Source organism: Chelmon rostratus, chromosome 12 (assembly GCF_017976325.1).
Source record: "Chelmon rostratus isolate fCheRos1 chromosome 12, fCheRos1.pri, whole genome shotgun sequence".
NCBI classification, from domain to species: Eukaryota; Metazoa; Chordata; class Actinopteri; order Chaetodontiformes; family Chaetodontidae; genus Chelmon; species Chelmon rostratus.
In genome coordinates, this window is record NC_055669.1 from 9,136,359 (window position 1) to 9,149,751 (window position 13,393).

A 13,393-nucleotide genomic window follows, 5' to 3' on the forward strand; every position below is an offset into this window, starting at 1 on the left:
GAGATTTAATTGCTTTTATAAAGGTCAGTCAATCAGCTCAGTCATTTATGGGCAAAAGGACAAACAAGTTTATGTGCAAATATAAATTCAGGTTCAGATTTTTTACAAACAGATGCAGTCGCCTAAAGGCTTTTGGACATTTCTGAGGTGCATTAATATTTCACTAAATGAATTAAAGAAAACTCCACACGGCTTGAAATAACTCTTCAGCTTTGTTTTCTGGCAGAGAGATGTCAGAGTTCATGGCAGCAGGACGGCCGCTGAGTGTGTCAGAGATTTTCTTCTTCACTGGACATCAGGCCTGGAGTGTGTCAGAGGATTGTGTGTCTTCAAACTCTGAGGCACTAAATGAGCCCCGAAACAGTGTGTGTGTGTGTGTGTGTGTGCAAAGAGAGACACACACAGACATGAAGAGCCTGTACAACTGGATACACAAGTGAAGGAATTTGTGAAGAACAGTTTTTAAAATATTCAGTTATAACATTATGGGGAAAATGTGATTGTGATGGTTAATTAACGGCCACATCCATCAGTTTGATTCACTTTTTGGACATGTTGCTTCTGTGTTTGCCGCACATCTAGGTTAAAAAAAAAAAAAAGACAACTGATGACATGCAAAAAAAACCCAATACAATTATGTTTATTATGAGAAAACAGGTGTTTTAAAATTCATATTTTTTTTACATGATCAGACGATTGATTAATCTTCAAACTTTTCGCAATAGTAGGTCAGTAATAATTAAAATGTCCATCACAACGTCCCAAAGTGATGTCCTAAATCAGGCTGACCAAACATGGAAACAATGCGATCTGAAATAATATAACGAGGAGGAGAAACAACTTTTTGTACATATATGAATCTAAAATCAACAATTGGTATTTTTAGTTGACAAATTCAATCAACATCATGAATGGATTATCATTATTAGAGCAGATTAAAACACCAAATCGACTAATGAGTTTAACATTAAGTTTACTTTGTTGTTGCAGCTGCTTTTATAAAGTAACTTTCAAGCAAAACGGGTGCGCAAAATAGCATATTTGTTTCATCTCAGGTGTTATCAACAGGTGAAATTAATCCAGTATTCTGCATTGCTTTCCTGCAACAGCAGCAGTCTTTAATGAAGGAGTTTATCTGGTTTGAGAGTTACTGCAGCTGATTTGGCGCAGGAGACGCTGATCTCCTCACACTTAACTGTGAAGTCGCTTTCCTGCGTGCAGCAGCCTCGCAGCATCCTGACAGGTAGCCAATGGGAGCGCCCTGCAGCACGAGCCTGCCGCCTCCCTGGCAGCCCGTCCCGCGCGCCCATTGGACGGACGAATGAAACCCAGGAAACTCGCACACGAGCCGCTCGCGTGCAGGCTCGGGCCCTATAAATAAAACCTGAGGCGCTGGAAACAGGAGCGGACTGGACGGCGGCTTGGCGAAGAGACGGAAGTCACTCCTTACTTTGTCATCAGTGAACTGCTCTGTGCTCTGCAGCAGAAGGCGCTACTCGCCGCTTTGGACTGACCCTGACGCTGTTGTACGTCGTTCTGCTACTGATAAAGTTTTTGTTTGGACTGTACCAGTGTTTTTAAGTGTGAACCTGAAGATGCCAGCCGGTACTTTTGTGCGGACGTCTCCATCCGCTGTGGCTGCCACACCGGCCAGTGGTGACTCCACACCGGAAAAACCCCGCACTCTGTCAGAAAATAGAAAGGTATATCAAGTCATTGTTTTACTCTTGTTCGTACTATTACCAGCTGCTATTTTATCTTAAAAACTGTCATCTAAAACGTTTTTTTTTTCTTTTTTCTATTTTAAGTCCTCTAAACCAATCATGGAAAAGCGGAGACGCGCGCGCATCAACGAGAGTCTGGGCCAGCTGAAGACCCTCATCATGGACGCACTCAAGAAAGATGTAAGGAGATAAGCACTACACTTTTATTTCAAGAAAGATTTTATTTGAGGCCAAATTATTAAATTCAGAACTTTATCGTCACTTTTGTCCGTTTAGAGCTCCAGACACTCCAAACTGGAGAAGGCGGACATCCTGGAGATGACTGTGAAGCACCTGAGGAACCTGCAGCGACTTCAGATGACCGGTATGTGACCACCATCTCTGCACTGACTGTGTTGATGCATGTGCAGTCATTCTGGGATGTCTAACTTTAGATGGTAAACATGTTCCCACGGTCTCCAAGATTTATTGCCTGCTCACAGCTGCTGTGCTCGCCCTGAAGAATTGATCTCACAAGACCTCAAGTGCATGAATGAAATCTGTTTTTTTACTATTTAGAATAGTGAATCATTTAATAATATTCTTTAAAGTCACATCATCTGTCTGTCTGTTAATTTCCGTATTTGTGTTTTCCCCTCCAGCTGCTGTGAACACAGACCCGTCCATCCTGGGTAAATACAGAGCCGGCTTCAGTGAGTGTGTCGGAGAGGTCACCCGTTTCCTGTCCACGTGCGAAGGGGTGAACGCAGAGGTGAGGACCCGCCTCCTCAGCCACCTGGCGGCCTGCGTGGCCCAAATCAACACTGTGAACTTCTATACACCTCACCCAGGTGCACTGGGACTTGGACAGACCGGTGCACACATCCCAGCTGCTTCCGCTCCACAGATGCCCTGCAAAAGCGGCTCAGCGATGCACGTCTCCCCGGACGCGATGAAGCTGTACGGCGGCTTCCAGGTCCTGCCAGCGCCGGATGGACAGTTTGCTTTTCTTGTCCCCAGTGCAGCTCTCGTCCCTCTAAGTCCACAAAACAGCCATCACATGTCACCTGTTGCACCTCCGCTCACCTCAGACTCTGTGTGGAGGCCCTGGTAGGGAATCAGCTCAAGGACTATCACACAATACAACATATTTTTGTACATTTTGTAAATGTTTTCTAAACCTACTTGAGAGGGATGTTTACACACATTTGTGTTTTTTGTATATGGACATTAGGAGATATTCTTGGCCTCTTTGCTCGCTCTAATTTTTTCTGTTTTTGATATGGAACAATTGATTTGTCTCAGGAGGTCAAGGAAATCCTTGAAAAGCTCTTGAAAAGCACTGTATTTTTTGAGATGAATAAAATGTTTCTATGATGTTTACAACATACTACAATATTTCCTGCAATGGTGTCTCTGTCATTTTTCTTCTCAAAAACTTGAAAATCAGTCAAGCGTCCACTTGTGGTCATATGGGATACACTTTAAGCCGGTTAAATATATCTCCTCTTCCTGTGGGCCTTTTGCACACCTGATCGTCCCTGTTACAGCTGCAGGGAGACCTGCCCTCTGGCTGGAAATTCTACCTCTAATGAGGTAAGGAACGCGAGAGGTCGTGCTGAGCGTAAAAGGCGTGCTGTCAGTGCAGGGAGGCGGGTGGGGCAGCGTCTGTTGACATGCAGGCCTGACTGTGCTCCTGCCAGATGGGAAATCGTGCTGAAATAGATAGGGCATGATCGTGAAGCTAGTGACGGGTCTAAATGAAGACCAGGCTAAATAAGATCCCGGCATTACTCAAGGATTAAGTATGTGTTGTTGTTTTCTGAGGCGTCTTCCCTCCATTTTCTGCTCCTAGAAGAGAAATTACTGATATTCATGCGACAGTTCAACCTTCTCACAAAGCAGAATTTAAATTTGATTTAAAATGGTGTGACGACATAAGTGTGTGTTTGCACAATATCTGCAGCAGCCCCGCAGAGCCCGTCCAATCACTGTCCATTTAGTGGACATTTGAAGGGCCGACGCTCCCAGCGTGTGTCCTGAGCGTGGTGCTCGCGCAGCGGGACACAAGCAGAGCGTGACCAGAGGTCACAGGTGCCCCTCATTCACACTCCAAAGACAAACGTAGCTCCAACAGCATGTTGTCCTGAATCTGGCAACCCATCAACAGACCTGGCAGCCCATCACCAGAAGACAGGGCCTCCCTTTGACAGCATCAAACAGTGGCACCTCCAGAGGCAAACACACTCACACAATCCATGACCACTGGGTTGTTCCTGATTTAATATTCATGGAATTTAAGGGATTAGGTCATAACAGAAATAAAAGTCGCTCTTTTTTCTCAAAGCACTGAGGAATAGGTGCACAACATTCTGTGTTTGTGAGTGTGTACTGTTTGTACGTGGCAACACTGTGAGGAGGAATTTTTAAACATGTTTCTTAATTTTGCATTTCAACATGGACGTCGGTGTAAATGCTGATCATTACATCTCTCTGTCACTCTAAAACTTATTAAAGCTCCTCGCTTTGTGCAAATGATACAGTCAATTAAGTTTACATCTCTGTTTTGGCACAGCTGAGAGAAGACTGGCAGTAAAGAGGACTTAAAGACAAAAACAGAGCTCCCCCTCCTATCAGCGCATCCTTTGAGAAGACCCTCCGAAACACAAAAACAAAGACGGGCCCCTCGGTGGCTCAATGGCTCCTCTCTTTGTGACCCTCTCCATCTTCATAAAGGGCCTTCCCCTTGTTTATCCAGGAAGAGGTTTAATGGCTGGGAGGTGGGGGGGGGGGGGGGGGGGTGCTGTCACTTTCACCGTGCTAAAGAAGTCTTATTGTTGCCCTCTTACAAAGGTCCTGGTCTTAAAGGCTTTTGGAGAACTCCTCAGGCCAGGCTGTTCTCTTCAGATAAGAGGAGCTGTGAAGTGCTGACAGCTCGCTCCTATCCACACCTGATGGAGAACCTGGAGCAGTTTTGATGGAGGAGCCTCTACAGATGACGCACCATTCCTGAGAACTTTGCCCTGTTTACCAGTGTTAATCCCCTCCTTCCATCTTTTCTTTAATTGTTTCTTATCCCCTCTCCCTGCCCCTCCCGAATCGAAACCCCTGTTTGTTGCAGTATTTTCCCAAACCTTGTAAAGCAGAGAACAGTAAACATGGAGCAGGGTCGGGCCTGCCCCTTCACGCTGCTCGTTGATTGATGGCCTCCCCTCACAAACGCAGTGACAACAGTGACAGGTTCCCTGCTTGTCTCCCCCTGCGCTCACCGGAAACCTTCGCTGCCTCCGCCTCTGTGGGTGAATTGGCGTAGTATTGTTCTTAGGGTTGTTATGGTGCTTGATGGGGGTCGAAGTAGTCTGCGGTGGTTCACATCAAGGCTGGTGAATAGATTATGCACTCGATATCAATGGTGAATGAACAATGCTCTTTGTCCCTTCATTCCAATTCATCCCTTTTTGATTTAGCTGGTTGTTTTTGAAAAACCCAACAACATGCTGGTGGAAGTGCAGCTTCCGGGGGTGAATTTAGTAGCAGCGTGACACGAAAACACTGGAAGTGGCAAAATTTATGACTTTGGAGCCACACAGAGTGATGGTGGTGTGACTATTAAAACAGAGTAATCCTGGCTCTACATCACGAGTCATCGCATCTTCAAAGGAGGTGTTGTGCTGGAAGTCGGGGAGGGGGAGTGGAGCGGAGTTACTGGCCATATGCCCATGGAGGCTTATGAAGAGGACCATAAAGATACACTTTCGCTGCAGGTGTCCCTTCAAAGTGAGACATCCCATAATATAGATGCTCCAATTACAGTCTGAAGTTTTTGGCGAGGCAGGACTTACAGACTGTGTGTGCGGCATCAACTGAGGCGACCCCACGGGAATCAAAGGAAGGATAATTCTAGTTCTTTACAACTTGGGTCTTGTTTTTGAAACCTGTCTGTTGGTCCAGGTAAAATTTTAATTTAAACACAAGATACTTGTGCTCAAAAAGAGGATTCATTCTCAGTGAAGAACCTTGGAGCTCTAATCTGCCTCTATACCTGCCAAAGAGCAGTGATTCCTAACACGTCTCTGGGGGTCATCAGGTGGAAACCTCCCTTCAACAGTGTTTCGCCTACTTAGTCCCACTACACCTCCAGGAGGTTAGGCAGTGAACTCCGGCGTCCCAGAGTCACCCCCCCTAGTGCCAGTTCACACTGCTCCTACACAATCCAAACAGCACCGCCACGTTCAACTGACCCAGAGATGCTCCAGGTAGTGGCCAGTACCGATGCTACCATTTAACTATTGCTAATGCTACTGCTAACCGCTAGGAAGAACAGAAGAAGACAATACAGTTCCGATGCTACCATTTAGCTAATGTTATGTGCTAACCGCTACCTGCTAAGAGGAACAGAAGAAGACAATAACGCTAGATTCACCTATACTGTTAATGTTAATTGCTAGCTACCAATACTAACTGCTAAGATACTATCATACTCTCACCGCTTTAGCTATTGTTAGCTGCTACAATGCTACCACAGGCCTAGATGCCACATGTAACTGCCGATTGCCACACTACCATCATCTACCCCTGCCTCTCACCAACTGCACCAAGAAAAAGCGGGGTGGGAATACAAACCCTGGTTCGGGTAGGGGATAGAAAATAAAGAGGTAGAGTCAAAAGATGAAAGTAGGGATTGGATACAGACCCTTGTTCGGGTAGGGGGTGGAAAATTTAGAAGGTGCTGAAGGTGGAGGCCTAAACCACAGACTAGATTTAACAGCCTCTTCTAACATTTCCTTCAAGAAGCAGCAAACCCTACCATTTCCTTCAAAAAGCAAACAGAGCAGGAAAACAAACCCTAACATTTTCTTCAAGAAGCAGACAAAACAGGAAAACAACCAAAAAGATCAAAAAACAAGCCAACTCTGTGTCTTACCACGCAAACTCATCTGAACAGGCCGCATGGTCCCAAAGAGAGACTCTAGCTGGCCACACCCCCACCTTATCTAAACTTCCTGGTTCTCTTCCTATTGGCAGAGCGAGAAGATGGGGCGGGGAAAGCAGAGCAGAGGAGAGGTGTCTTGTTCAGACTTTAACCTCTTCTCTTGCCGGGTTAGGCATGCATGTCCTCTGCCTGCCCCCCCACTGTCCCTATTTCACCCCCCAACTACTATTATTTCTCCTGATCCATATCCACTGACTAGACCTAGCAGCCTCATCTGACATCTCCCTCACTGTCTTTCTTAAATTTTGCCCATGCACTCCCAGCTCCCTCAACAGTGAAACAGCTGACCCTGCAACAAAACCTCTACACCCCACTTCAACCGGACAGACCCTGGTCTTCCATCCCCTCTGCTCAGATTCTGTCTTTAAATCTGCATACTTAGTCTTCTTCCTTTCATAAGCTGCCTCCACTGAATTTTCCCAAGGGACTGTTAACTCAATAAAATACACAGTCTTTTTACTCATGGACCATAAGACAATGTCTGGCCTCAGATTACTATAAACTATTTCCTGGGGCACAACTAGCTGTCCTCCCAAGTCGACCTGCATTTGCCAATCATCAGCCCCTACCAGGCAGCCACCTCCCTGCTTTCTCCCTGACTTAGCAGCTCTATTTTTCTCCCCCTCTCGAACAAACTGCACATCTAACCTCTCCTTTCTAGAACTTCCAGAATTCACCTGCTTCCTTCTCTCCTCAATGCCTGCGGCTAAGCTTCTCAGCACCTGATTATGCCGCCATGTATACCGGCCTTGTGATAAGCTAATTCTACAACCTGACAAAATGTGCTTTAAACTTGCTGTACCTGAGCAGAGTGGGCACGATTGATCGCCCTGTACCCAGAGACTTAGGTTCTGCGGGGTTGGCAACACATCGTATGTCGCCCCTATCAGAAATTTAATACGGCCTTCCTCCATATTCCACAGGTCCCTCCAACTAAGTTTCCTCTTCTCAACACCTTCCCAATTCAACCATTGTCCCTGTTTGGCTTGACCAACTGCTTTTGCCCCTCTTAACAACTCCTCCTGCCTACGCACCTGTTCCACTACAAGCTTTCTTTTCTCCTTTAGACCTGCTTTATTCCACACTGGTTTGCCTGGGCCAAGCCCCAAGCCTCCCCGGCCAAATTGAACATTTCCTACTATTTCTGCATGCCTAAGAGCTGCCTCTGCCTCCTGCACTGCTGCCCTTGGGTTCCATTTCCTCCCCCCAGAAGGATTCGGAACCACATTGCTAACTAACATGTCCTTACTCCCAGATAATAAAAGTTCTGTCCTAACCTTAGTGCATTTAAACTCCTCTGTTAGACTGGATACTGGCAGCTGAAGCATTCCTTTCCCATACAAAGCTACATTGCTTAAGCACCTGGGAGCACCCAACCATTTTCTAATATAAGAGCTAACTAGCCTTTCCATTCTCTCTGCTACAGATAATGGGACTTCATATACTGACATTGGCCACATTAACCTAGGATACAAGCCAAACTGCAAGCACCACAACCTCAGTTTTCCTGGGAGCCCTGATTTATCTATTCTCTCCAGCCCTTCTGCAACATCCTTTCTAAATTGCACAACCTGTTCAACATCATTCAGGTCCACATTGTACCACCGTCCTAGACTCTTAACTGATTTCTCCCTAATTGTTGGGATTTCCTCACCATCTATAGCAAACTTTCTATCACTTACTTTCCCTCTGTATATTGAAATACTCCTTGACTTACTAGGCTTAATCTTCATACTAGCCCACTTGAGATTCTGATTGACTTTATCTAACAACCTCCTTGTACATGGCACTGTTGAAGTTAGCAGTGTCATATCATCCATATAAGCCCTAATTGGTGGAAGACGCATTCCATTCTGCCGTCTCTCTCCACCTACGACCCACTTGGAAGCCCTAATAATTACCTCCATAGCCATTGTGAAAGCTAGCGGGGACACTGTACATCCTGCCATAATACCAACCTCCAATCTTTGCCAGCCTGTTGTGAGCTCTGCGATACTTGCACACAGTCTGATGTCTTGGAAATATGCTTTCACCAAGTTAACAACTATCTCCGGCACTTTAAAGTAGTCAAAGGAACTCCAAATAAGGTTATGTGGCACTGACCCAAACGCATTAGCCAGATCTAAAAATACAACATTCAAGTCTCTTTTCTCCCTCTTAGCTGTCTGAATCTGATGCCAAATCATGCTAGTATGCTCTAAGCATCCCGCAAATCCTGGTATCCCTGCTTTTTGCACTGTCGTATCTATCATACCATTCCTTTCTAAGTATTTAGCCAGCCTCTGTGCTACGATACTAAAGAAAATCTTTCCCTCAACATTTAGGAGAGAAATCATCCGAAACTGGCTAAGGTCCGATGACTCCTTCTCCTTAGGGATGAAGACACCTCCTGCCCTGCGCCATGCTCTTGGAATACTTTGTTTCTCCCAAACTATTCTCAGGTATCTCCATAGTGTCCTTAAGATGCCAGGTGCACTCTTATAGACACGGTAGGGGACTCCATTAGGCCCTGGGGCCGAAGAAGCCTTTGCACGCCTAACCACCTCCACCACTTCTCTCCACCTAGGTGGGCTCACATCCATCTCCTGCTCCACTTCCCCTAATGGTGGCATGTCAGGTGGAAGACCTATGTTCCTATTCTCCTTTGAATCTGAATACGTCGACTTCAAATACTGTTCAATCTCTGATTTCGTTGCCTTAAGTTGCCCTCCTTTTTCTTGATTAAACAAGCCTTTCACAAAATTAAAGGGGTTCCTAAAAAATGCTGACCTTGCACGTTCCTTCTTCTTTCTCTTCTCCCTAAGGTGTTCTGCCCTTCTGAGTACTGCTAACCTGCTTCTCAGTTCCTCCTGCAACACCTTAATTCCCTCCCTTTCTTCTTCTGTCGCCTTCCTCCACTGCTTTCTTAACTGCCTCCTTTCCTTTACTAACTTCTCTATTTCTCTTTGCCGCCTAGACTTGCCGACCTGCACCCTCTCGCCTTTCCTTTTGACAAGCACCCCAAATCTCTCTCGACCATAGGAGTAGATCACATCTCCAATTTTATCCAATTTCTCCACTACATCTCCTCTAAGCCTGCTTAATATGACTGATAAATCTCTATCAACTGCCTCCCACTCTTTGCTATCATTAGCCCTCGGCCACTTAACTCTAGCTTTCTGCTCCATGCTTCTCTCCTTGGCTGGCCTGTTGCCCTCAACACCAACTGCATCCCCTCTCCGTACCTCCTCCTCTCCAGGGATAGTGTTACTGATATCCTGCGAACTGTGGTTTTCTACCTGTCGCTGGACTTCATCCGACTGATTCGACTGACTTCTCAAGAAATACTGGTCGATGCGGCCACTCTGCCCTTCCACCGCTAAACACTTCCTCCTTCCCTGATGAGTTCTAAGGCCTCGGATTGATGTTATTTTCTGCCAGCCACATGGGCAAACTTGAAGCTTCTTATCCTCTGCTGCACAACTTTTGCTCTCCTTAGTTGCCTTCCCTGTCACCTGAGTACTGCTACCTCTGGCCCTAAGAGATTGGTCCGTGCCCCCATCCCTCACTGAGTCATGTATCCAAGGCATAGTCATATCCGTTATCCTGTTCGTTACCATGCAATCCACCTGTGAGTCATCTTCCACCCCTGCTCTTGCTGACTCTTGGGGTATTTTCCTTATATTGGTTGTAGCTAAGTCTGGTTGTAGCAAGCAAAATAACATTGTGCTCTTTGTTGTTGGCATTGAGGACTTGCTAAAATGAAATGCAGCGGGGCAAGAAGCACAAGCAGTCAGAGGAAGAAGTTTGAAACAAACATCACAGTTTGCAGACCAACTTCCTGGATTTTGTGTCCCACTGGGCTAAGACGTGTCCATGGTGTAAACCTCAGCATCTCTATGGATGTCTTCTGTCTGACCACTGACTATATACTGTCAACTGAAAGCAAATACACTCTAAAAAAAAAAATCTGCTAAATTGTTAGCTTGAATGTAACCTTTCAGACCATTTGTAAACAGTTTAGCTTGTGCTTCCTGCCCTGTTTACCACTGCTGAAATGTCACTGAGCAATCAATAAATAAAAAAAAAACTTCTTGTGTTACATTCTGTCAGATTATATTCTGCAGGGGGCTGCAGAGTGTGACGTTATAATGGTCCTACTGTGCACCGACATGAATATGATCGGACATTTAAATCAGCTGGGAGCCAAACAGCTGATGAATGAGCCAGTGACTGTTCAGCATGAATGAAGCAGCTGATGCCAGTCAGCCAATGCAATGCAATTCGAATTACCATTTTTTGTCCATGAGCTCAAAACATCCTTAAACTTGTTTTTTTTACAGCTTTATGTTGTTGTTTTGATGCCACTTTCCTGACTTTATAAAAGTCACTTATCAGTGCTTTATCGATCAGAACTAAGCGTCACAGCCCGATCCATGCCAGAAACATGATATATTCTACGCATGTGTGAAAATGTTCCCCTGAGAATGTAATTGGTTGGGGAGCAGTTAGTGTTAGATTTAACCATTGGTCAGGTGTCAGGACATCACCTACACGCATGCGCACAACGTACAGATCAGGTAGTGATGCTGAGCAGTGAGAGGACAACTTTAAGATAGAGGCTGCTAGATTATGAAAATCCCTTTGATTGGTTTATTTTATTTTCCTCTTGTCTTCAAGAGGATCTCTAATTCTTCAGAAAGCCCCCTCAAGCATTTACATCTGGAGAAGAGCTGCAAAGCATGTGGATTAAAATCCATCAACAACTTGTTGACATTTTTCTACAGACTGAGGTTTTGTGCAGCACAGCTGAGAGAGGTCGCCCTCCCACTTGACACTAAAGTATTTAAGCAAGTCAGTGTTGTTCTCTTTGGACCTGATGTATTCTTTAAAATCTTACATGAATGATGCTACTCGGCAGCGCTTTCGCAAACCATCATTTGTGAAGTGCACTCAAGCAACATTGCACTCTGTCCTTCCTTTGTGAAACAACAGCCTCTTCAGGAATTACTTCTGCTGCTGGACGTTGGAGTGTGGGAAGGATTCCACTTTGTTTTGCAGCCATAAACTGCCAAGTTTTGCAGGGACTACAATGAAGGGTTGCGTGCATGCATAATAAAACCTCTCTATCTGTGGAGCTGGAGACAAAACAAGGGTAGCCCTATAAGAGCAGGTCCGCAGCTCCGCAGCTCTTGATTCATCCTCCATAATTGTTATGTGATGATAAGGAGCTTATAGCCTCTTGTTATCCTCCAATAGGGACGGACAAGACAAAAGCCAGCGCACCAGAATGCTAAAAGATTACCATTCTGGTGACATCTCTGCCTCCACTTAATACCCACATCAGGTCAGCTGTTCTTAATTTGGTCAGCAACACTAATTTGGCCTCCACCCGGGGGTCTGGGTGCACTGAGGGGTAAATATTGACCCTTGTTTGTAAGCAAGGCTCACATTTTGAGTGTGCAAAATGACCTATTTGTGTTCTTGAGATGTTTAGGTCGTCGTGTCATGGAGGATGTGTATCACCCTCTCATTGGCTGAGAGAGAGGATCTAATGGACACCTGACCACATAATAGCAACTGGTGTTGGTTATCATTTCATGACTGACTGAGCTCATTCAAGTGAAGCTGGGAAAAAAAAGCACTGAGAATGATAAGTAGAGATAAATGTTGTGGTAATATCTATGACTTAAGACACATATGCCCCTTGTTATTAAAGATTAAAATGGAGATAGACACATACACAGCAACCTGATCTGAAATTAGTTGACACTGACAGATCAAAAACTCTCCTCTTGAATTCTTGCCCCAGGCTCTGAGTCTCAGATGACCTTTAGTCTTTGTCCCGAGGACTCTGGCCTGCCCTCGCCGCCTCCCTCCTCACCGGCCAGTCTAACCTTTGTGGGAAATCCCCCCCCAGTGCTTTGTGTTGTTTTGGGCATTTTGTGTGTCACCAGATAATGTCCGCACCCCTCTGTTTCACCCCTCTCCCATCTGAAGAGCTGCTGCGTGGACCGTGGTGTCCGCCGCTAAATGCCCGCTAAGCAGGATGGAGAGATGGGATCTGACCGTGGGGGTTTAGAGCTGCTCTTCATCATGCCTCAGGACAACGCTCACACCCTGCTGCTGTCAGTTAGCAAGAGAGTAAGTGGCAGTGATGGATGCCGGCAGGTGTTTTGGTAGTGAAGATAACTCTATTAACCTCTGTAACTGTACCCAGCAGTGGGTTCATCTTTACAGATGCAACCTGTCGTGGCTCATATTTTGGTGATTAGAAGATACAGAATCTCCTGAACAAAAAATTATCATTGATTCCAAAAAGCTTTTCTTTTGTCTGAATTTAAAGAAGCTGAAAGCTGCATCAGTTGATTTTTGGCCACTTGGGGGCATCCCAACAAGCTTAAACACAGCATTGTAAAGATGATATAGCTAATGTGTTAGCGTACGAAGCACAAACTCAGACTGCACATCTGAAATGCAGATGATAGAGATTTTAGAATTTCTTATGAGCCATTGCAGCGCAAAAAGCTGACTGCTCTGGTCTTTGAAAAGTGATTTAGAGCAACAATTTAAAAGCACCTTCACAATAAATATAACAATATAGTTTGTGTATAAGAATGTGGTTTGTTGTGACGGGGACACATCCCATCAGTTTCTTCTTTTGGCTGTTCTGTTCATATGGACCCCACCACCCTCACTGAATAAATGTACGCTTAAC

The 13,393-nt window shown here is 45.3% G+C and overlaps 1 protein-coding gene across 1 annotated transcript; it reads left to right on the forward strand.

Moving 5' to 3' along the window:
• The first annotated feature begins 1,595 nt into the window (after positions 1-1,595).
• Positions 1,596-2,817, forward strand: LOC121615339 (transcription factor HES-1-B-like). The gene is made up of 4 exons (XM_041949660.1): positions 1,596-1,703; positions 1,809-1,904; positions 2,001-2,088; positions 2,366-2,817. Exons 1-4 carry the CDS (start codon positions 1,596-1,598, stop codon positions 2,815-2,817), a joined length of 744 nt encoding a protein of 247 aa, XP_041805594.1.
• Positions 2,818-13,393: the final 10,576 nt, after the last annotated feature.

Coding starts and splice junctions, on each gene's coding strand:
- LOC121615339 (XM_041949660.1), top strand. CDS start 1,596: ATGCCAGCCGGTACTTTTGTGCGGACGTCTCCATCCGCTGTGGCTGCC. Junction 1,905..2,000: donor TGGACGCACTCAAGAAAGAT/GTAAGGAGATAA, acceptor TTGTCCGTTTAG/AGCTCCAGACACTCCAAACT. Junction 2,089..2,365: donor GCAGCGACTTCAGATGACCG/GTATGTGACCAC, acceptor TTTCCCCTCCAG/CTGCTGTGAACACAGACCCG.